This window comes from Balaenoptera ricei, chromosome 12 (genome assembly GCF_028023285.1).
Source record: "Balaenoptera ricei isolate mBalRic1 chromosome 12, mBalRic1.hap2, whole genome shotgun sequence".
Classification (NCBI taxonomy): Eukaryota; Metazoa; Chordata; class Mammalia; order Artiodactyla; family Balaenopteridae; genus Balaenoptera; species Balaenoptera ricei.
In genome coordinates this window covers 27,133,228-27,158,705 of record NC_082650.1, presented here as the reverse complement: position 1 = coordinate 27,158,705, position 25,478 = coordinate 27,133,228, and the positions used below count along the sequence as shown (strand labels likewise).

General features: G+C 37.1%; 1 protein-coding gene across 3 annotated transcripts in view; it reads left to right on the top strand.

Moving 5' to 3' along the window:
- PEX7 (peroxisomal biogenesis factor 7) overlaps nucleotides 1-25,224 on the top strand; it is a 91,631-nt gene extending 66,407 nt beyond the window's left edge. For all 3 annotated transcript variants that reach the window (XM_059941118.1, XM_059941120.1, XM_059941119.1), the window contains exon 10: nucleotides 20,314-25,224. In XM_059941118.1, coding sequence (XP_059797101.1) covers nucleotides 20,314-20,382 — 69 coding nt within the window. In that variant the 3' untranslated portion in view covers nucleotides 20,383-25,224. The remainder of the gene's footprint in view (nucleotides 1-20,313) is intronic.
- Nucleotides 25,225-25,478: the final 254 nt, after the last annotated feature.

Here is a 25,478-nt window from a genome sequence, read left to right as displayed (position 1 = left end):
ATTATTTTAGGAGTTCAAGACAATTCTGAGTTTAAAATATTTTCATTAGACATTAGAATATTCTCATTAACATTAGAATAATTGTTTGAAAATGACTTAACAGCATCTAAGAAGAGAACAAATTGAAATAGTGAGGGGTGAAATGGCATTATCTTTAATGTGTATACAATGTGCTTTAAATGTACTAGTTCTTTTTCTGAGAAAAACATTTATTATAGATGATTTTTTAATAAAATAATTATACCCATTTGCTATCCCAATTTAAAAAAGTTGTAACGTACCTATTGAAATATGGCAATACCCAAAAAATGACCCTAAATAGATGTCTTCCTTCTCATATATTTCTATTAACCCATCTCTGTGATCCCCAGACTGTGGCCTGAGGCAACACATGTGCCTCCGTGACACATGGCAGTTCCTCACCCGGGTCTTGGAGAGAGCCAAATGTCGAATTAGTGTTTTCACTTTCTTCAGATAAGTACCTCGAAGTGTAATTCCTGGATCATATAGTAGTTCTATTTTTAATTTTCTGAGGAATCGCCAGTATTTTTTTCCATAGTGGCTACACCAATTTGCATTCCCACCAACAGTGTATAAAGGTTCCCTTTTCTCCACATCCTCACCAACGCTTATTATTATTATTATTATTTGGCTGCATTGGGTCTTCGTTGCTGTGCGTGGGCTTTCTCTAGTTTTGGTGAGCGGGGGCTACACTTTGTTGCGGTGCATGGGCTTCTCTTTGCAGTGGCTTCTCTTGTTGAGGAGCATGGGCTCTAGGCACACAGGCTTCAGTATTGTGGCACGCAGGCCCTAGAACATGTGGGCTTCAGTAGTTGTGCCACGTGGGCTCAGTAGTTGTGACTCGTGGGCTCTAGAGCGCAAGCTCAGTAGTTGTGGTGCATGGGCTTAGTTGCTCCGTGGCATGTGGAATCTTCCCAGACCAGGGATCGAACCCGAGTACCCTGCATTGGCAGGTGGATTCTTAACCACTGCGCCACCAGGGAAGTCCTAGAGTTAATTTTTGTGTATGGTGTAAGATAGTGGTCCAGTTTCATTCTTTTGCACGTGGCTGTCCAGTGATTAGTGTTTTTAAAGGTCATTCTGGCTGTTGTGGGAGAATAGACCATAGATATGATTGGAAGCGGGGAAGTCATATTGGAGTATCTTGGAGTAATCAGGCAAAAGACAATGGTGACTTAAAATCTAAGAGATGTAGAGATGGAAAGATTCAGAATAAATTGCTGGATGTTTCATATGGATCAACTTAATAGTTTGGAGATAGTGATTGTAGGATTTGCTGCTGGATTGGAAGTAGGCTATGAGAAAAACAGAAGAATCAATTTGGATTTGGATCTGAAAAACAAGGTGAGATAGGGGAAGAGGAAGGAACTTCAAATAGGAACAATCAAGAGTTGTGTTTCAAATGTCTCCTGTTAGACATTCAAATGGAGATAGGCAGTTTGATAGAGGCTGTCCACCTCAGGGAAGAGTTTAGGGCTAGAGACACAAGTATGGGAATTTTTAGCATATAAATGGCTTTAAAAGTTTGGGGGCAGAGTGAAATTATCTGGAGAGAATATGTGGAAGAAGAGGCTCAGAAAAAGCTAGAAGCCTGAAAGAAGAGAATTCCAGCAAAGGGGATTGAGAAGGAATGACTAGTGAGGTAGAAGAAAAACTATAAAAGTATGGTATCTTTGAAGTTCAAAGAAAATAGTAGTTCAAGGAGGAGAAAATCACACATGCTGCTGGTGGGAATATAAAATGTTGCCATCACTTTGGAAAAGTTTGACAGTTTCTTAAAAAGTTAAATGTAAATTTACCATACACCTCAGCAATTACACTCTTAGATATATACTCAGAAATGAAAATATATGTCCACATAAAGACTTGTATGTGAATGTTCATAGCCAGAAAGTAGAAGTAATCCAAACGTCCATCAACTGGTGAATGAATAAACGAAACGTGGTATACCAATGCTACAACATGGATGAATCTCCAAAGTATTATGCTAAGTGAAAGAAGCCAGATACAAAAGACTACATATTGTATAATTTTGTTTATATAAAATGTCCAGAAAATGCAAATCTATAAAGATAGAAAGGAGATTAGTGGTTACTTGGGGAAGGAGCTGAGAATGGGAATTATCTGCAGATGAACACAAAGGGTCTTTAGGGAGTGATGGAAATGTTCTAAAACTGGATTGTGGTAATAGTTATACAGCTGTGTAATGATACTAAAAATCATTGAATTGTACACTTAAAATGGGTGAATTTTATGGTATTTAATTTATATTGGGTTGGCCAAAAAGTTCGTTTGGGTTTTTCCATAAGTTGTTTCTGAAAAACCTGAATGAACTTTTTGGCCAACCCAATACCTCGGTGAAGCTGTTTAAAAAAAGAGAGATAGAGTGGGAAAAGTTCTGATTTTTCCTAAGATGTAAAAAGATGAAAATCTTTTCACTGTAAAAATAAGAAAAAAGGCAGATAAACTATAAAATCAGAACTTTGTGAACCCATCAGAGAGCTGAGGTGGCAGGGAAAAGAAGTAGCCTGAAATCCAAAGAGAGACAGACCCCTTCCTCTAAGGAGAGATGGGACACTAGGACTATTTTACCTGTGACAAAGCACAGGAAGACACAGCTGCTATACGAAAGGGATATAGTGGGAAAAGTGAACAACGTGTGAACAAATGAGGGATTTCAGCAGAGAGATGAAAATATAAGAAAGAATCAAATGAAAATAGAAAAAATTTAGAAGTGCAGTACAAGGGATACAGTCCTTCAACATACTCATCAGTAAATTTAGAGATAGGTCACTAGAAACTACCCAAGCTGAAACAATAGGAGAAAACAAGAATGAGGGAAGTAAAAGAGAACAGAACATCCAGGAACTATGGGAAAATATCAGATTGGAGTCCAGAAGGAAGGAGAGAATAGGGAAGAAGTATTTAAAGAAAATTTTCCAGGGAATTCCCTGGCGGTCCAGTGGTTAGGACTCAGTGATTTCACTGCTGTGACCCGGGTTCAGTCCCTGGTTGGGGAACTAAGATCCTGCAAGCTGCGTGGCATGGCCAAAAAAAAGAAAATTTTCCAAAATAGTAAAAGTTGTGAAACCACAGATCCAAGAAGTCCAGAGAAACCCAAGCAGGATTTAAACAAAGAATCAAAACATCAAGGCATACCCATATTCAAACTGCTAAAAAACAAAGATAAGGAGAAAATTTTAAAGGCAGACAGAGGAAAAAAGAAACATATCCAGAAGACTAGAGATAAGAATTACAGCAGACTTCTTGTCATAAATCATATAGGCCAGAAGATGATGAAATGTCTTTTTAAAGTACTGAATGAAAAAACTGTAAACCCATAATTCTATACCCAGTGAAAGTACCATTTGAATATAAAGAGAAAATAAGGAAATTTTCAGACAAAGGAAAGCTGAGAGCACATCTCTGCTGTAAGAAATGTTAAAGGAAGTTCTGTGCAGAGAAATAAGCCCAGACCAAAACGTGAAACTATGGAAAGAGAGAAAAGGAGGGAGGGAGGGAGGGAGGAAGGGAGGGAGGAGGGAAGGGAGGGAAGGAAGAAGGAAGGAGAGAAAGGGAAGGAAAATGAAAGGAAGGGAAGGAAGGGAGGGAAAGAAGGAGAGAGAAAAAAAACCTCTGGAAATGGCAAAAATGAAGTAAATGTACCAGACACTTTTTAAGTTAATTTTATCACTCTGAAAAATAATTAACTGCCTAAAGCAAAAGTAGTATTGTATTCAATACATTTGTGTACAATATATTGTAAGGTTTTTAATATATGCAAAAGTAAAATGTAGGACAATAATAGAACAAGGGAAGAGAGGGAGGAGTTAGAAGTATACTGTTGTAAAGGCATTACTACATGCGAAGTGCTATAATACTATTTGAAGGTAGATTGTGATAAATTCAAGATGTATATTGTAAACCCTATGGTAACCTCTAAGAAATTTTTAAAAAAGAGCTATCATTAATAAGCCAATGGTGGAGATGATTATTTTAAAAATCAATTACTTCAACATAATAAAAGCCACATAGAAAAATCCTTAGCCAACATCATACTCATTGGTGAAAGACTGAAAGCGTTTTCTTTAAGATCAGGGATAAGACAAGGATGTTCACTTCTACCACTTCTATTCAACATAATATTGGAAGTCCTAGCCAGAGCAATTAGTCGAGGAAAAGAAATAAAAGGCATCTAAATTGGAAAGAAAGAAGTAAAATTATATCTTTTCTCAGATGACATGATCTTATATGTGGAAACCTTTGAATCCAACCATTTCAACAATTATATTAAATGTAAATGGTCTAAAGATGTTTAAAAAAAAAAAAAATGTAAATGGTCTAAACACCAAAATTAAAAGACATTAAAAGTGATAGATATGTGAGGGACTTTGAGAAGACTAGGTCAAGATTTAGTGACCTATCAGATTTGGGGTTTGAAGAAGAGGTTTTCTGACTCCAAGTTCTAGGATTTGGTTACTCTGTATAACATTTTCAGTGATTAGTTTATCCTGTTCTCCATTTTATTTATACTGTGTCTTGGGCTTTAAACTTTCCTTTCAAACTAAGATCATGATCCCAACCAATATGTTTTTTTTAAAAAAGCGTATCTAACATTAACACATTTTAACCCAAACATTTATTTTTATTATTAATGTATAGTTTTACCAAGTAACATTAAACTCCCTTCTAGGGGAAATAAGAATCAAGTTCTTAGTGCATCTCCCTATATTTTTCTCACTTATTTTATCTCAGTTGTCTATTGCTATATAACAAACTCCCCCACAATTTAGTGGCTTAAACAACAATTTTCTTTGCTCACAGTTCTGTGAGTCAACAATTTGGGACGAGCTCAGCCAAGCAGTTCCTCTGTTGGTGTCTCAGGTGGCTCCAGTCATCTGGTGGCTTAACCAGGACTGGGTGGTCTAAGATGGCCTCACATAGATGTGTAGGGTGTAGCACTGGTTGTCTTCTGATCCATGTGTCTCTAGATAAGTCCAGGTTTCTTCACCTAACAGTTGTAGCTTTCCAGGAGGGTGAGAGCAAAAGCTGCAAGGTGTCTTCAGGACTAGACTTTGAAGTCACACAACATTCCTTCTGTGGCAAAGCAAGTTACAAGGCCAGCTCAGATTCAGAGAGTGACAGAGAGACTCCACCTCTTGTTGGGAGGAGCTGCAAAGAATTTGTAGCCATTTAAAATCTACCACATTAACCTTTTGTTGGTATAGTTGGTAGTTTAAGTTATTTTTGACATATAATATTTATCCTTTATTCTCACAAATATGTATTCAGGTTTACTGGTTGCATGTTAATTTAATTTCACTCTTTGTTCATAGTTTATTCTCTTAGAAAGTACCTTTCCATCTGCTTTCAAAAACTTGTCATCTCTTGTGGTGATCTTAACAGCTGTGAGACTTTGCTGATGTTACTTTTGGGCTCCCGTGTCTTAATATATTCCCTGTCTTAAAAGAGATTTTTCTTGTATTTATAATTTTATATTTATACTTTTCTTTTTAGCCTCTCCATTCTTAGAGATCTGAAAAATGAGATCCAAAGACATTCTTGTATTATAACCTTCTTTCTTTTTGACAGAGTGTAAGATCTTGTCTTTAAAGGTTTAAAACTTGACAAATAAGTGTCTGGGGTCATTCTTTAAGGATAATTGCTGAGAAATACTCTGTGCCCTCTTGTTAACCAGGCTGAAATCATCTTTCACTTCAGAAAATTTTTCTTTGAATTTTTTCCCTCTGATCTTGATTTGTATAGTCCAGGCATTTTCTCTTTTCTTTCTTATCCTTATTATCTCTATATTGGAAACCTTTTTTTCTGTTTTTAGGCTTATGATTCTAGACCTGTAATATGTCCATTTGTATAATTGGGATTTTCTGTATTAATGTATTTTTAGAATCCCTGACTTTGTGCTCTGCAGTATCAACTCTGCTCTTTTGAATGCTCATGGATATTTAGTTTAGTATGTATAAGCTGGGTACAGGTTTATATATCATTACACATTCCTTTTGGAAGATAGTTATTTTTCTTTTAAATCCCCTTTAAAGTAGGCATTATTAGTTCATTCCAAGACATCTCATCTATGTGTTTAATAAATTTATCTTTTTTCCCCATGATGAAATTGGGAAATTATATTTAGAAGAAAGAAAAAAGATTACCCATGGTTTTGCCACTCTAGAAAGAATCTCTATTATACCATATTAACTTGTTTCTTTTCAGCCCTTTTTAAGGAATTTTTATTTGAAGTGTAACACCCATATTGGAAAATGCACATATTTTAAGTGTGCAACTCAGTAAGTTATCAAGAAGTAACTATACCTGTGTAACTACCATTTAGGTTAAGTATGGAACACACTACCAGCATCCTAAAAAGCCCACTCATGTTTCCTCCCAAATCTTACACCCCTTTCTCCTTCCCAAAGATAAGTACTCTCCTTTTCATTTTGTTTCAGTGGAGGATGCTTAGATTTGGTTCTGATTTAAACTAGTTCTGTAGGTGTGTTTTTAAAAGTATATTTGACTTTATTGATGTTTTAGCAAAAAAAATTAGCAATATGTGTGTGTGTGTGTGTGTGTATGTATATATATATATATACACACACATATAGAATCATTATGCTGTATACCTGGAACTGATGTAATATGGCAGTTCTATCTCAATTAAAATAAAATGATAAAGAAACAACAAAAATTTTAGGGTATCAGTTAAAAATTCAGCTCATGTTTTGATTAAAATCCCTATTCCCACAATCTTAGATATCAGGTTTAAAGGTTGACAGTGGATAAAATATTTTAAAATTCTCGGTATGAGGTTGGAAAATCAGATTTTGAAGATGGCTAGCATTATTGGTAGTTAGGATATATGTGTCCTGTTCACCTTTAATCTGAGGTGATATTTTCTGCATCTGTCGCAGACTAGCTTTAGAGTTGAAAAGAACACGTGCCAGAAGCACCCAGTGTCCTCAGGCATTAGTCTCTGTTGTTTCTTCTTTGATGCTTTCATAATTGTGTAATTTTTAGCTTAAAACTATATAACAAATGCTTGTTTTCCCCCAGCCATAAAACCTTCCCCAGGCCCAGCTCCGTAGGATCTTGGTGTAACCCTGTGTCTACTGCCCCCTGCACTGCATGAGTTGCCCTTGCAATGAGAGCTTCTGAAATTGTTGACGCCTTAGCCTCTGCTGCCTCTGGGCTCCCATTCCTGAATCAGTCATTTACTCTGTTATTCATTTTTCTTTCTCTAGACTATAGAGCATTACTTCTTAAAAAACAGACTTGACACACAACAAGTTACTTTTCAAAAAAACTTCATTTGGGCTCTTGGTCCTACTCAACTTACCTCTGAAGTCTTTTTGATTTTGTAACCCACTCTCCACAATGTCGTTCCTCAATCTTCTGCAGTATCATTAACACTCCGGACGTTTGTCCTTACCTCCTATCTTATTGTTTAGGTTCCTAATTTTCTCATTGGCTTCTTCATCCAGGTCAGTAATCCACCGGTTTTTGTTTTGTTTTGTTTTTTGTTTTTAGACCATCAGTCAGTTCTTTTCTCTATTTTCAAAACTCACTTGATCCCACTGTCTTACCTCCCTACCAGTAAATTCAGTTTCTCATCTAGTATTAGACATTGAGAATTAGTAGTTTACCTGTTGCTTTTAGTTTCTCAAAGTCAACACTCTCTTTTAAGCCCCTGTATCTGTCTTCCTTTCATCATTCAGTTGAAGTTAAGCCCCAAAAGGTCACTAGTAAAAGCTCCTGAAAACCAAGTTAGCCTTTTCTCAGACTTTTTTTAGCTATATAATGTTAATTTTTTTAAAAGAAAAATCTTCTCCTCCTATTGCTTTAATGCTAACCACGCTAAGCAGTTTTCCTTACCTGTTTGCTAAATATCTCCATCTCTTAGGCCAGTTTCTTCCTTACCATCCTTCCAAAAGCAGATATTCTCCAATATACAAGTCTTAGTCCTCTAACTTTTATGCATCTTCTTCTTGAAGCTGGCGTTTAATTATATGTTAGTGATGCTTGACCCATTTATCCGATTGCCTTTACTGTGTGATCTCAGTATATACTTATCCTTCAGTATTCCTAACGTGGTCAATTGATTGCATGATGGGGCCAGACTAGAGACCTGGGAAACCATCCTAGTTTTCTTGTTTCTCTTTGCATCCCTAAATTCAAATGGGCATCAAGCTTATGAATTTTTCCTCACCAATATCTCTGAAATGTGGACCATACTATTCTAGCTCCACTGCCTTAGATAAGCATTTATTAGTATCTCTGCCATGGATGACTGCAGTAATCTCCTAACTGGTCTCTAAGCTCTTTCCATCATTCCACTGATTTCTCAGCACTGCTTATGGGGAGAGCTCTCCATAATGCAAGTCTGATTTTGTTAGTCCTTGACCTGAAATATATCAATGGCCCCATTAAAGGCAGCAACAAGATGAAGTTTGCCACCCTTATTACTGTTAATCAGCATGGTTCTAAAAATTGTAGCCAATTAGTAATAGGAGAAAACAAAATGGAATATAAATATTTTTAAAAGGTAGAAAATTTTATCATTATTTGTACTTCATACTATTGTCAAATGTTATAATCCAAGAACATCAACTTTAAACCTATTAAAAATAATAAGTGTTCAATAAGAAGATCAATTAAAATATACAAAAATGAATACCATGTGGATACCAGTAATCATCAGTTAGAAAATAAAATGGCAAAAATTACTTTTACATGGCAACAACTATGTGTGTGTATGTATGATACAAAGAAGAATAAAAATTTTAAAATGTATATGCCTTCACTAAGGGACTTTTAAAAAAGACTAGAATAAATGAACAGACATATCATGTTCTTGCAACAGAACACGTTTTTTTTTTTCTTACGGCTGTCATTTTTTTAGGCCTTTCTCATTTTATAAAGATATTACGTTTGCCTCCTAACAGGCCTTTCTCTTTTTGGAACACGTGGTCAGTCACTCCTGTGATTGCTCTTTAACTAGTCTGACCGTTAACTTTCTGCCATACTGGTTACATACCAGTTTTAATTTACAAATCGACATAGTTAAATTGTCATCCTGATCATGTCCTCTCAGAAACCTTTCAAGAGGCAGCTTATTACCTCCATAGTAGAGTCTGAACTGTTAATCCTGCTTTCAAGACTCAATATAATCTATGTTGCTTTTTAATTTTATTTCTCAACCATCCTATGGAATCTCCCTATTTCATACCAATTGTATTTTATTATTTGTGATCTCCATGTGTTTGCCACTTTTCCCCTCACCGTCCTCCACTTCTGCCTGGGCAAAGTATTTCTGCCTTTCCAAGTCCTGGACAAGGTCTTCTATTCCTTCTCTCCTTTCTCTTTTTTTTCTTCAGTAGATATTCGAGTCAAATTTTGAAAAAGCAGCCCAGACATTATGTTGCAATGTATTAAATAACGGGCTAAAGAAAATATGTCTTATTTACTCAACCAGCTTCCGGAAGGAAGTGACAACAGAGAAGAACGTGGTTTATTATGTTAATCAGTATGGAGTTTAAGTAAAAGTAAGGAAAGTGTTGACTAATATACTAAAAAAAGGTCTTTTCATTCATTCATTCATTCAACATTTACTTAGTACATACATATCAGGGAGTTTGCATAAATTCACTATGTAACTCCTGACACATGGCTGGTTTGCGTTTTGATCTCAGATTGAAGGAAACTTAGAGGACATAGGGATGAAATGTACTGCATTGGGTGCTTGCAGGTTGAGAAATAAATTTTCTACTTGAATATCCTTGGGCAGAAGATGTAGAGACTGGAGGCTCCTACCCTGTGGTGTCCACGTGCACAGTCACCGCAAGGGGAGAGGGTCACACAAGATAGGCCTTGGCAGCCAGCCTTCAAGAAACCCTAGATGGGAGTCAGACAGGAGCCAGAAAAAAGCCTCTCAAAAGATTAAGAGTTTCATCAGAGGACTTACAATGCAATTTAGTTACCTTTAAGCTAGAACTTTCAGTTTTTCATTTATTCTTTTTTTGTTGTTGAAGTATAGTTGATTTACAATATTCTGTTAGTTTCAGGTGTATAGCATAGTGGTTCAGTAGTTTGGCAGATTATATTCCATTACAGGTTATTTTAAGATAATGGGTATAATTCCCTGTGCTGTACAGTATGTCCTTGTTGTTTATCTGTTTGATATGTAGTAGTAGCTTGTATCTGTTAATCCCATACTCCAAATTTGTCCCTCCTTTCTTGCTTCTTCCCTTTGGTAACCGTAAGTTTGTTTTCTATATCTGTGAGTCTGTTTCTATTTTGCATGTATACCCATTTGTAGTATTTTTTAGTTTCCACATGTAACTGATATCCTATGGTATTTTCTTTCTCTGGTCTTCATTTATTCTTATTTATTCCACTGCCTAGAACACTTTCCTTCTCTCCATTGTATCCCTGCCCCACAAACAAAGGCTCTCTGGCTTAGGCATACTTCTTTAAGCCACAGCTTAGATAATATGTCCTCCTGAAAGCATCCACTTTCCTCACATTTGGTTATAGTGATCCTTTTGCTGTTTCTACTAGACCCTGTCATTCTTCTATCATTGTTCACATCACTCTGCACTGTAGGTGTCTATTTACTTATTCATCTCTCTGCTGGACTCCAGATCTGTGGGGACAGAGACAAGGACCATCTTGTTTACTGTAGTATCTCCAGCACACTTCTGACACAGAAGAGGTGCTCAGCAAATATTTGTTGAATAAATGGATGAATATAAGTATATATGTATATGTGAATTATATTTTAGATAGCTTCGTAGTACAGAGGAGTATTTTACTAACAGCTCCTGGGACATAAAAGAAAGCTCCCTATGAAACCTCTAATTAATACAGGCAGACCTCGGAGATATTGCGGGTACGGTTCCAGACCACCACAATAAAGCGAATATCTCAATAAAGTGAGTCACACAAATTTTTTGGTTTCCTGGCGCATATAAAAGTTATGTTTACCCTCTATTGTAGTCTGTTAAGTGTGCAATAGCATTAGCTCTAAAAAAAAGTACATACATTAATTTTAAAAATACTGTATTGCTAAAAAATGCTAACCATCATCTGTGCCTTCAGTGAGTTGTAATCTTTTTGCTGGTGGAGGGTCTTATCTCATTGGTGACGGCTGCTGAAGGCTGGGGTGGCCGTGACAATTTCGTAAATAAGACAGCAGTGAAATTTGCCGTATTGATTGACTCTTCCTTTCACAAACAACTTCTTATACTATGTAATGCTGTTGGATAGCATTTTTACCCGCAGTAGAACTTTCAAAATTGGAGTCAATCCTTTTAAACCCTGCTGCTGCTTTGTCAACTAAGTTTATATAATATTCTAAATCCTTTGTTGTCATTTCAGCAGTCTTCACAGCATCTTCAACCAGGAATAGATTCCATCTCAAGAAATCACTTTCTTTGCTCATCCATAAGAAGCAACTCCTCATCCGTTAAAGTTTTATCATGAAATTGCAGCAGTTCATTCAATTGAATCACAATTCAATCAGGCTCCACTTCTAATTCTAGTTCTCTTGCTGTTTCCACCACATCTGCAGTTACTTCCTCCACTGAAGTCTTCAACCCCTCAAAGTCATCCATGAGGGCTGGAATCAGCTTCTTTCACACTCCTGTTCTTGTTGATAGTTTGACCTTTCCCCATGAGTCATGGATGTTCTTAATGGCCTCTGGAATGGTGAATCCTTTCCAGAATGTTTTCAGTTGACTTTGCCCAGATCTATCAGAAGAGTCACTATCTATGGTAGCCTTATGAAATGTTTTTCTTAAATAATAAGACTTAAAAGTCGAAATTACTCTTTGGTCCATGAGCTGCAGAATGGATGTTGTGTTAGCAGGCATGAAAACAACATTAATCTAATTGTACATCTCCATCAAAGCTCTTGGGTGACCAAAGTGCATTGCCAATGAGCAGTAATATTTTGAAAGGAATCTTTTTTCTGAGTAGTAGTTTTCAACAGTGGGCTTAAAATATTCAGCAAACCATTTTGTAAGCCGAGGTGCTGTCATCCAGGCTTTGTTGTTCCATTTCTGGAGAACAGGCAGAGTCAATTTAACGTAATTCTTAAGGGCCCTAGGATTTTCAGTATGGTAAATGAGCATTAGCTTCAACTTAAAGTCACCAGCTACATTAGCCCCAGATGAGAGAGTCAGTCTGTCCTTTGAAGCTTTGAAGCCAGGTATTGACTTCTCCTCTTGAGCTATAAAAGTCCAAGATGGCATCTTCTTCCAAAAGTAGCCTGTTTAGTAGTCTAAACATTGGGAATCTGTTGTTTAGTGTAGCCACCTCATTATCTTAGTTTGATCTTCTGGATTAACTTGCTGTAGCTTCTGTATCAGCACCCTCTGCTTCAACTTTTATGTTATAGAGAAGGCTTCTTTCCTTAAACCTCATGAACCAACCTCTGCTCCTCCAAATTTTTCTTCTGTAGCTTCCTCACCACTTTGATTTCTTCTTAGAATTGAAGAGAGTTAGGGCCTTGCTCTGGATTCCGCTTTGGCTTAAGGGAATGTTGTGACTGGTTTGATCTTCTATCCAGACCACTAAAACTTTCTCCATGTCAGCAATAAAGCTGTTTCACTTCCTTATCATTCGTGTGCTCACTGGAGTAGCACTTTTAATTTCCTTCAAAAACTCTTTTTTTTGCGTTCACAACTTGGCTAACTGGTGAAAGAGGCCTGGTTTTTGGCCTGTCTTGGCTTTTGACATGCCTTCCTCACTAAGCTTAATCATTTCTAGCTTTCGGTTTAAAGTTAGAGACATGCAACTTTTCCTTTCACTTGGACGCTTAGAGGCCATTGTAGGGTTTTTAATTGACCTGTCTTAGGAGTAGAGAGGCCTGAGGAGAGGGAGCGAGATGGGGCAAACGGCCAGTTGGTGGAGCAGTCAGAGCACAAACAACATTTATTGATGAAGTTTGTTGTCTCGTATGGGCACAGCTGTGGCACCCCAAAACAATTACAATAGGAGTGTCAAAGATCACTGATCACAGATGACCATAACAAATATAGTAATAATGAAAACACTTGAAATATTGCAAGAATTACCAAAATGTGACACAGACACAAAGTGAGCAAATGTTAGAAAAATGGTGTCAGTAGACTTGATTGATGCAGGGTTGCCACCTTCAATTTATAAAAAACATAGTATCTTCGTAGTACAATAAAGCGAGTCACGATAAGATGAGGTATACCTGTATTCATGGTGCTCAGAAATTTCATTTATCCCCCAAATCCTATAAAACTTTTTGCCTTTACCCAGATCTCTGACCTCACACCTGATTAGGTGCTCGTTACCATGTTTGAGGCTCTACTCAAGAAAATCTTTGGAGGAGGAAAATCACTGCTCATACATGGATTCACTCATTCATTCATTTATTCAACAAACATTTATTAAAGGTTTATTATATACAAAACACAAGGAATACAGATTTGCTCAAGATATGTAATCACTGACTCTAAAAAGATTCTGTTTAGGTTTAGTTGTACAAAAGTGTTTACATCCATATGTGAATGTTGTTAGAAAACAGAAGCTATATTGCCCAGAATACTGTCACTTTCTTCTTAGTTGTCATAAAGCTTAGAGCCTAATTTATTGTGCAAGTGTGGTAATGTGCTCAGCTCTGATGCCCGAAAGATTTTGCTCCATTTGTTCCCTTTAGAACAGATTTTTTAAAAATCTGCATTTCCTTAATTTGGCCCTGTGGGTTTTAGCCCATTTAGAACTCACCAGGGTACAAATCTCAAATAAAATGAGTAAAATAAAAATATTGTTATTAACCATAGTTTAAATGGGTAATAAAATTTTCTAATGCGTTTAAGTAGAAATTCTGGATACTTGCTTACGTATCAATAGAATAAGATCAGGAAGCTACATAAACTTTTGGTTAAGAACGCTTCAGGTAGGACTAGTGTTTTTCTTTAAAGATAGTTCAGTCATGTTTCTTCTTTCTTAGTCCTCCTCCCAATTCACAGTCTTCCTACCACATATCAACCTACCAGATTTGAAGCTTAGATTCTAAATAAAAATGTGAAAATATGGCACAAGGTGTTTTCCATTGTATTAGTGGCAAATTAACCTCTTCTTTCTCCTCAAGAAAGGAAGAGAAATTTTCCTTTAGAAGATTATTTGAATAATGCTAAATTTCTTTTTAGTCAACAACAAAAAATTTCTGCACATAAAGTACTCCCAAAGAACTCCAGGTTAGTGCACAGGACAAAAGTCCTGTTAATTGATATACAGTCAGCCTTCTGTACCCATGGGTTCCCCATCCACACATTTAACCAACTGCGGATTGAATATTAGGGGAAAAAAATTCCAGAAAGTTCCAAAGAACAAAACTTGATATGCCACACACTGTCAACTATTTCTGTAGCGTTTACATTGTATTTACAACTATATACATGGCATTTACACTGTATTAGACATTATAAGTAATCTAGAGATGATTTAAAAGTATATGGAAGAATGTATATAGGTTACATGCAAACACTACAGCATTTTATATAAGGGGCTATAGCATCCATGGATTTTGGTGTGTGTTGGGGTCCTGGAACCAGTCCCCTACAGATACTAAGGGAGGACTGTATATCAGGGGTTCTATATTAGAGGTTCTCATTTCTGGCTGCATATTAGAATCTTCCCTACGTATTTATAATACTCAGCTGGAGAATGCTCTGGATTAACTTTTGGAGGGCCAGGGGTTGAGACTCTGAAGGAAATGATTGATTTTCTCTCCCCTCCCCTCCCCTCAAAATGTACATACCCACAAAATGTTGCATTGTGGACTTTCTGAATCCCATCTGTGGACCTTGGTTTAAAGACCCCAGGCTGTAGATCAGCCCTAGGTGATAGCAATGAAGCTGCTCCCAGGACCACACCTTGAGGACCAGTGCTATGAGGATGGCAGTCATCTGTCTTACCAAGCCCTCCAGGTGATTCTAATGCACGCCAAAGCTTGAGAACTACTGCCCAATAGAAATGCCTCTAGGAAACTGCAGTTTAATAGTATGCTTTTGTCTTAATTGAGGGTTGGGATGTTTATTTTAAAAACAGCCATGTGAAGAATGACTTGTATCTCTTGTAAATCCACTCTTTTGGTATTTAATGCTTTTTGTAGTGGAGGTATATTATTATATATTTCTCTTATAGTCAAGTTCTAGAAAAAACTTTATCTCCCCTGATGAACTGGTAAATTTATTATGCTATTTGCTTATCTTACATTATTGTTTGCATTTGTCAGCTTTGCTGTCAGAAGGTGGAGATAGAGCTCAGTTTCATACCCCATTTTAGCAGTTATTCTTAGCCTCTTTTTCCTAGTATAATTATCGGCCGCTTATCCCCATTTCATGTGTGTTCTTTTAATGAAATGGCTTTTCTTTGGCCATGTTAAAGGATAATTTTCAAAATGGCAGTCATGGCTCTCATACAAATATAGCATGAACATGTATCAAAGACCTTATGTAACTTGTGAAGGATTTTACAACTAGCTCAGAGGAGCCTAAGAAAAAACACATATAGGCAACTGCTGAATGTGAAAATGAATTTACTAATAGGTGCAGAACTGGTCAGTATCTATAAGGCAGTAACATTTAATGATTAGAATCATCTCTTGGGAGACAGGATGAGGCATCGGTTGCATCTCCACAGGACAACCTTCATTTGCAATTTTAATGGCTGAGAATCATTTGATTACTATCAGTTTTCTATAACTTTAGAGTTGTAAAATAATCCAGTCAAAGACATTGGAAGGCATAGACCCCTATAGAATCAGGTAACCCTGTGGGGCTCTAGGACAATGCCAGCATTCTGCTGAAAGAACACCTAGCAATCTTTTTGCTGATTGCAATCTTTCACAGTTTTTCTTGACAACAAGGTAAGGAGCAAAGAAATGAGTCCTCATATAGGAGACTGAAATGGAGAAAGAGGATCTTCGGTAGATGAGAAAGGAGATATGCTGTTATCGTCTTCTCATTCTCTATGCTGAGTCTGGCCTTGAAGGAGTCTTCATGGCAGGAGTGCATTCCCGGGGATGGGAGGGAAAGATGGCTCGTTGTAGAGAAGCAGGATGGGACCTGGGAAAGATCCCTTGCTGTGTTTGGCAAGCTAGAACAATGAGTGGATCTCATCCAGTAAAGCAGATTTTTTATCATCATGTCATCTGCTTGTTTATTTTTTGGTCTTTTTGTTAACCCTTATTTTTAGCAAAGTCTTTTTTGTTTTTTAAATGTCTTTTAGGCTGGCCTCAGATAGGTAGTATGGGAAATTAAGAAAAAGCCCCATGTTTACCCTAAGTTATAGAATGCCTTTAAGGCCATTGGAGTGGTGATGGTAATTAACGAGCGCCCCCTAACCCCAGACCCACAGCGACCACACGGTCACCTTTCTTTACCAGGAAGTCTCTACAGTGCCTTCCTTAGAGAATCTGGAGCTGCATTGTTAGTTTACTAAAGTGCTTCTTACCTTATTATTTTTTTTTTAATTGTTAGCTTTTTAAAACTTATAACGCTAGATGGGGTTTAATTAATTAGTTAATGGAGAAATAGTGTTTGCATTAATTTGAGTCAGTCTATTCATAATTCTGTATCATTGCAGTTTTAGGTCTTTCTCATATTACCAATTAATGTAGTATAGAGTTATGAACATTTGCTGATTCAGTGGCCTTGACATCTGTTAGTTATAAGTTCTGAGTAATTAAGAAGCTGGATTGAAGGGTGCTAAATAGGGATTCAGAAAGGTAATTTATGGATACCTTATATTAGAAGCTTAAGTCTCATTTCTCTGATTCTCTTCTCCATAATAGTTGACACTTAACCTGCAGAAAGGCCCAGCACTTGGAAAAAAATATACATAGATGAGACGGATAAATTTATATAATGATCTTTGTATTCCGTGGTATAAAAATTTACAATTGCAGGATTAGGCAGATGATGAGTGTCAGTTGGCCTTTTGTGAGGCACTGTTTTCAGTGGACAGACTCAACAGATTTAGGTTCTGGTTCCAACTCTGCTGCTCTAGTGTGGTTATGAGAAAAAGTTAATCTCTGCAGTCTTAATCTATAAAATACATTCTTTGAGCTAATCTTCCTTGAGTCATTGTTATGACATGGACCATGACATGGTCCATGCCCTCAAAGAGCTGAAGACATATGCGTCAATAAATAAGCACAGCTGATTATTATAGGTACAATGAATGACTTCACAGAGGAGGTAATGCTTAAACGGATTCTTCCCAAAAGAGGTGTCATCTCCAGGCAAAACAAGGTGAGGGGCAGAGGGAAAGGGAAGGAGAAAGAGGTTATTCAGGGGAGGGGATCAGTGAGAGGATAAGAGCACAGAGGCATGAACAAGATGCCAGGATTTGAGTGTGTGAGCCTGGTGCAGTGAGAGTAAAAGAAGTGGGTAGCAGCCAAATCTTGAAGAGTCTGGTTTTTAATGCTTAAATAAAAAAAGTTTGACTAAAAGGTCTCTAATGCTTTCTCTAGCTTGGATTCTGATCTGAGGTATTGTTAATGGATGATAAGGAGTTAGTATGTTCTGATTAATCTGAGCAGTTCCTGTGTTCTATAGTGACAGCCAGGTAATTAGATGGACCAGGACTGTGAGTTCCCTTATATAACTTTCATCCTTTGCAACCATTAAAGGACGGGAAATACAGTGCAAATAACTTGGGTCAAATCCCTCTCCTGCTACTTCATCTTTCATGTTACTATCTACATTTTTTCATTTCTTCTTCTTATTTTATTGTGGAAAATCTCAAACGTATAAAAAGCAAACAGTAGGATAAGGCACTTCCATTATCCAGCTTCAACAATTATCAACATTCTTGTTTTGTTTATTCCTCTACTCATGTCCCACTCCTCATTCATTATTATTATTATTGCTATTATTGTTGTTGTCATTATTATTCTTACTATTTCTAGGTATCATTTACATACAGTGAAATGTACAAATCTTAGATATAGGTTTTTGACAGATACACTTGTGTAATCTACATCCCATCTCAATACAAAACATTTGCAAAACATTTCCAAAATTCCCTTGTACCCCTTTCCAGACCTTCCCTGGCCCCATCCCTCCCTCCAGCTGAAAAGACAAAACAAACCAAAGGCCTAATTTTTTTTTTCATCTTAGATTAGTTTTACCTGTTTTAGAACTTACATGATGGAATCTCCTGGAGGTACTCTTTCGTTTCTGGCTTCTTTCACTCCACTTATTATCTGTGAGATTCATCCACGTTGTCGTGCCCATCAGTAGTTCCCTCCGTTGTGTTGCTTAGCAACATTCTGTTGCATGAATTTACTACAATTTGTTACCCCTTCTTCTGTCTGTCTTTTGGTTGTTTCCAATTATGCGGTATTGTGAATGAAGTTGCTGTGTACATCCTTGCATACATTGCTTTGTGAAGATGTTTTCATTTCTGTTGGAAACCCCTCTAGGAATGGAATCACTAGGTATATAAGGAATGGGCAGTTTTCCAAAGAGTGGTTATACCAGCAAGGTATGAGAGTTGGAGCTGCTCTGCATCCCTGCTAACATATGATATTGTCTATCTAAAATTAAAATTTTAGCCATTCTCATGAGTAAGTAGTGGTATCTCATGGTGGTTTTCATTTGCATTTCCTTGATGCCTAATGATGGTGAATATTTTTATGTGCTTATTGGTCATTCATATATCTTTTTTTATCTGTTAATACAAAATTTTTAAATTTGTGTTGTCTTTTTATTATTGAATTATAGTTGTTCTTTATATATTCTGGTTGCCAGATATATGTTTTGTGAACATTTTCTCCCACTCTGTGTTTTGCTTATTCGGTTTCTTAGCAGTGTCTTTTGATGAGCAAAAGTTTTATTTTTGATTGAGTCTAAGTTATCTAATTTTTATGGTTATTGCTTCCTGTTTAAGAAATCTTTACTTACCTTCAGATTGAGACTATATTCTCCTGTGTTTTCTTCTGAAAGCTTAATACCATTGGCTTTTATATTTCAGTCTGTGGGCCATGCATCTCAAATGAACTTTTGTTTATGGTGTGAAGTTGGAGTTGAGTTCATTTTTTTCCATGTGGACATCCAGTTCTAGCATCATTTGTTGAAAGGCTTTTCTTTCCCTGTTGGATTGTTTTGGTACATTTGTTGAAAAGCAGCTGTCCAAGTGTGGGGTCTCTTCCTGAGTATGTTCTGTTCCTTTGACCTACTTGTATATCCTTATTCCAGTATTGCATTGTCTTGATTACTGTAGTTTTATGATAAGTCTTGAGTCAGACAGTGTAAGTAGTATAACTTTGTTGTTCTTTGTCAAGATTTTTGTGGTTATTTTAGGTCCTCTGCCTTTCTACTTAAACTTTAAAAGTCACTTTCTCCATTTCTATTAAAAAGCCTGCTGGGATTATGAATTATTTATAAATTATTTGGGGGGAGAATTAACTTCTTAAATACTGAACCCATGAACATGGTATATTTTCCATTTATTTGGGCCTTCTTTCATTTCTCTCAGCCGTGTTTTAGTGTGGACATTTTGCATATCTTTTGTTAAATGTGTTACTAAGTATTTTGTTATTTGATGCTATTGTAAATGAATTTTTTGATTGTAATTTAAAATTTTTTTCGTGCTAGTATACAGAAATATGATTGATTTTATATAGTAATCTTATACCCTGAGACATTGCTACACTCACCAAATTTTTAACACACAGTTCCTGAGCACCATGAACTATCTTCCCTTCATGTTTTTATGTGACTTTTTGGACTTGAATGTCCGTATCTCCCATGTCTGCCCCTAAAGAGGGCCAGTGTGAATGCCACAGCATTTGTGAAATCTTCTGACACTGCCCCAGTTGGATTCAAAGAGTTCCTCTCCTGAGACTCTCTATTAGAGCACTTTCCACTTCTGGTTTTGAATGAGCCATTCTTTGAAGGCAAGAGCTATACTTTTCCTCCTTTTTTATCCCCACAATAGCTAGTATGGTGCCTTGGTTCACAGTTTAGGAATGTATCTTTTCAGCATTTATCTCAGGACCTATAGGGAATTATGTAGCTCTGGCAGGAAATCCTTACAGGCAACTTCAATCAATTGGAACCAATCCCCAAAGTGTATCTTAAAAAGGGAAAATAGACCTTTTTTCAAAAACGTGTCCCTGTGTACTTCCTATTTAAAGAGATGTTCCCTGGTGGATGATCTACTTACACTCTAAAAGACTTAGGCTTTTCTGCCAGTTTTGAACATTTGTAGATTATGTTTCCTTTTTGTTTTCAGGTGGCTGACTGTGCTTGGGATGAAACAATAAAGATATATGATCCTATTTGTCTTACCATGCCTGCTTGAGATAAACTACTCCATTCAGAAACAAAGGATATGACTGAAGAACTGCTTAGCAGGAAATAAATGATTGATAACATAGAGTTTATGTTTTTATATACTATTCAGATTTCAAAATTTAAAAATTTATTCTGGAATCAGTTTTGAGGAAGCTGATAAAGACTTTGGCTCACTATTTAAGCCTGGTACATAAGCCATATTTCTTAAAATCCTAAGGAATATTGAAGTTATGGTATATCTTGTAGTGTTTATTAAAATATAACCTTTCTAGTATAAAATGGATTAAATATGAGAGATCTATAGATTATATTGATAGTGATATATTTCATTTTTAATTTGATATTTTTGATGAAAATATAATCACTGCTGTTGATAAAAATCACAATAAACTGCATCCCTTGATCATTTATGATTTTATGACACCCCCAACAAGGTTACTTTTTCTAATATGGTATATATATATAACACTATATAATATAGATATATCTGTGGTTCAGTTACAGGGCTCTAATAATCACTGATTTATTCCGCAGTTATTTATTGAGCATCTACTGTGTGCTTGATACACGGAATGAATGAGATTCTTTCAAGGACTGGTGTCTGTCATGCTTTAAGAACATGGATTCAGAGAGTTAAGAGGTTACATATATTTTACATTTATTCAAATATTTTTAGATATTTACCCATGACCCTATGTCTCTCTTCCTATTTCTCTACAATCAAATTTTTAAAAAACTGGTCACTGGGCAAAAAGTCTTAGGTCCCACCAAGGTTTCAAGCAATTACCCTTGAAACTAAGTAATGAAAGCCCTAAGAAATGCTATAAACCCTCCTTACTACCTCCCTAAGTCTTAAAAAACCTTTAGGTGTGATGACCTATAAAAAATTAGGTTAAAAGGGAAAAATTAGTAGAATAGACAACCTTGCATAACACTTATGTTTTTATATAATATTAAAATAAAATGTGTTATAAATGGCAAAAATTGTCATTAAATTTTTAACAAGTTTTTGAGATTTCTTTAAAGAGCAAAATATACTTGTAGTAATCAGAACAAAAATAAATGTAAATATATGTATATTGTCTAATTTACATATTTCCCTGTTTACTTGTTACAGAAAAAAGATTAAGACAGCTTACAAAATACAAAAACAAGACCACAAGAACAAAACGAAACATAAAGTGGAGCCAGGAGTGTGCTTGAAAATATATGCCTTAAAGTCCTAGAAAGTTGCTACTGGCAGCATAAATGGGAAGTCTGGTCAAGTACACAATGCTGCCCAAGGCCTGAGGGCAAGGACTTCGTCCTAGTCCCTGGCTTGGCCCTAGCACCATGCCTGGCACATAGAAAGTGCTCAATGAATATTTGTCAAATGAATGAATGGTCTCACAGAAAGTATAACTCTTTTCAGTTCTTAGACCAATCAGTGCTAATTGTTTTTGAGAGGCCCACACAGAGAGGACACTGCTTCACATGAAGGTCGTGTAAGGAACAAGGTGCTCAAACACATCCTGCGATGTGTCACGATGATTAGGTTGGTTCATAGAGCTGCTTTGTGTTGCATGCAGTTCAATAAAAGTGGGTTCACAGTGAATGTTCTCTGTATCGGCAGAATTTATAATAGACCTTTTAAAATACCTAACCCAGATCATATTTACAGTGAAATGAAATTACTCATTTTTCTTTTAGAATGCAAGAGATTTTATTAAAATAATCTACCATGTATCATTTGAAACAAATACTTGTGATTTTAAAAACTAATATCTCTCTTGATTTATTTCCCCTCTATTTCAGGGATGTTAGAGATGTCTAGAACCCTACCTTCATAATACTTAACTCAGGTGCTTGGAGTCTCTCAATCTGAAGGAGGGTGGGTGAACATTTCTTCAGTGAGTTCCCTGAGCGAGGATTGGCAAACTAGAGGAAAAGGAGCTGGATTGTGTCCTGAAAGGGAATGCACACGATTTTTGAATTCTTGGTAATTCACAAACCGAGCAGCCTCTGGACTTTAGAGGACAACCACTCCTCATTCTTCTAGTTGGGAAAATTAGAATTTGTCTCCTGGCAACTGAGTTCTTGGGTTTCATCCTGCCTGCCCCCCCCCAAGCTCCTCCTGCACCTGCAGTGACGACACAGACTGAGGAGTGGATGCAGGAGAGGGGAACCCAGGTCACTGAGCGTCTTCTGTGACCTGGGCATTACGTGAGATGCTTTCTGTATCTAATCCCCTTTCATCTTTATAACATCCCTGCAAGGAAGCCCTCCCATTTTCCAGACAAGGCAATGAAGGCTCTCGGGAGTCATAGTAGCCAGGAAATATGGAGCTGGAATTTGAAATCTGCTGTGACTGGATCTGGTCCTGCCATGTGGCCACCTTTTCCTAGGAATAACAGAAATTGGACCACTGAGAAATAGTAAAGCTGTGGGACATTCTGGTGACTAGATCCTGATCGTTCCTGAGAAAACTGGCAAAATTGTGTTTCCAAGTCTAAAGCGCTAAGAAGCTGACCCTGGGTCTGGGGTGACCCTGAGGTATGTCACCCCCAGGGAGACCCAGGCTGAGAGCCAGCTGTCCCTTCTGCCTTTGGCAGTGAGTGTTCTCTGTATATCTTAGCTATAATTTGGCTCTTCCAGCAATGAACTCATTAATTTCTTACTTAACTGGCCTCTTCTTGAAAGAGATAATCCGCTTACATGTTTTTGACTTCCATACTGACTACTCCCAAATCTCCTGCCTTCCCCGCTTGGGTCTCCCTCAGCCTTTGCACTCATTTTCTTTCTACCAAATTCATCTTGCTCACCAAATGGGCTCCTCCTGCACATGCTTTTTTCATTTGTTGTCAATACTGTCCACCCAGGCGCTCAAGCTAAAGACCTAAATGCCATCCTTGTTCCTTTCCTTATTCCCACCTCTCCAGTCCAAGGCACATCAAATAGGTCACTAAGTCCTATCCCTTTCACACCCTAAATACTTCTCCATTCTGTCTCTTCCCCTCAATCCAAACACCACTGCCCTCGTTCAGGCCATCATTAGCTTTTCTCTGGACGATCACAGCAGCTTCCTCAATGCTGTGTCTGTTTCAAGTTCTGTACCCTCGGAGCCATCCTCCTCAACACAGCTGCCAGAAGCTGATCCGAAATGCAATCTGACTACATCAATTTCAGTGTAAAACTTTTCTCTGCTTATAGGATTGTCTATGGGAAAAAGTTCAAGCTCACTAACCAGGCAGCCAAAGTCCTCTGGGGCTAGCCCTTGCCGCTCTCTGCAGCATTGCTTCTCTCCACATTGTCACGAACTTTGTGCTCCAGCAACACCAGTGTGCTCACAAACTCCCTGTGTAAATAATGCAGGTTTTCATTTCTATCTTAGCTTAAGGTAGTCCATGTGCCTGGATTACCCTGCTCTTGGCTTGGCAAATTCTTACCCATCATTTATTTGAAAGTCATGTGAAATGACTATAGAAAAAGTTTGACAACACACAAAAATTAAAATAGCAGAACACACTCTTAGCAAAGCTAAAAGAAGACGTATTGGAAGAATATATTTGCAACATACGTAACAAATGATTTAATATCCAGAATTTATAAAGAGCTCTTAAAAATCACTAAGAAGACAACCAAACATAAAAGCAACAAAGGATATCAACTGGAAAACAAATGTTTAATATACTTCAAAAGGATACTTAGTTGAACTTTGTCTCGTTGATGACAAAGAATTTTTTTGCTTATTAGTTTGGCAGACATTTAAAATATTGATAATATCCAATATTGGTTAAAGCGAAAGTACTGTTATGCACCTTTTTGGAAGGCAGTTTGGCAATAAAGGTTTTAAATTAGCTGTTGACCCAGCAGTTTCAGGTCTAGGATTCCCTGCCTGTACCCAGCCTCCCCCACCAAATCCTTACAGAAGTGTCTAAGAACAAATTTCCAAGTGTAATCATTACATCAGTATTTGGTAAAACCTAGACGCCTGTCTGGAGAAGAAAGATTATATGATAGAACAGTCATTTAAAAGAATAAGGTAGAACTATGTGTGCTGACATGGAAAAACAGACTGTTATTGATATGTGTATTATCTATTTCTGTGTAACAAATCACCCCAAAACTTAGCAGCTTAAAGCAACAAACATTTATTTATCTTACAGTTTCTAGAGGTTTGGAATCCAGGAGTAGTTTAGCTGCATTGTTTTGGCTTAGGTTTTCTCATGACATTGCAATTAAGCCCTCACCTAGGTCTGCAGACATCTGAAGCTCAACAGGGGCTGAAGGGTCAGCTTCCAAAGTCACTTACATGATTGTTAGCTGGCCTCAGATGCTCACTGTGTAGAACCCTCCACTGGCTGGCTGAGTGTCCCTACGACATGGCATCTGGCTTTCCTCCAGACTGAATGATACAAGAGAAAGAGAAAATTCAAGATGGAAGCCTCGGTCTTCTGCACACTAATCTCAGGAGTGACGCCATCACGTCTGCTGCATTCTACTGGTCACTCAGACCGACTGTTGTACAATATGGGAGGGGTTAACAGGAGTGTAAATATGAGGAAGCCAGCCATCTCTGGGGACTCTCTTGGAGGCTGGTTACCACAATATGCTTTTATAGACAAATGTGTATGATATCCTAATTTTATTTTTTTTAAAGGGAGAATTATGTATGTATACATATATGCACAAGAAAAACTGAAAGGTTCACGCCAAACTCTTAACAGTATCCAGCTCCGTGTAGTGGGTCTGGGGGTGGGGAATATTGAAGACAGCATGTTCACTTATTGCTTACAAAGTTTGTTTTCCTTTTATGTACTATAATGAGCATGTATTACTTTTACAATTAAAATAATGAAATAAGACCATATTTCCTTCTCCAGGAAGCCTTCTCTGATACCCTTCTCAAGCTGATGTTATTGCCCTCCTCAGCACTCTCCTGTTTCTGCCACAAGCCCCCACTGTTGCATGAGTGTCATTGTGTTGCCGCACCTCCCCCTGTGAATCCCTAAGGACTAAGATGAGTGCTCATCTTTGAATCCTCTGTGGCTAACAGACTGCCTGGTACAAAATAGTAGCTCTATATATGATTGTTGAATGAATGAACTAAAGGATTTATTTAAT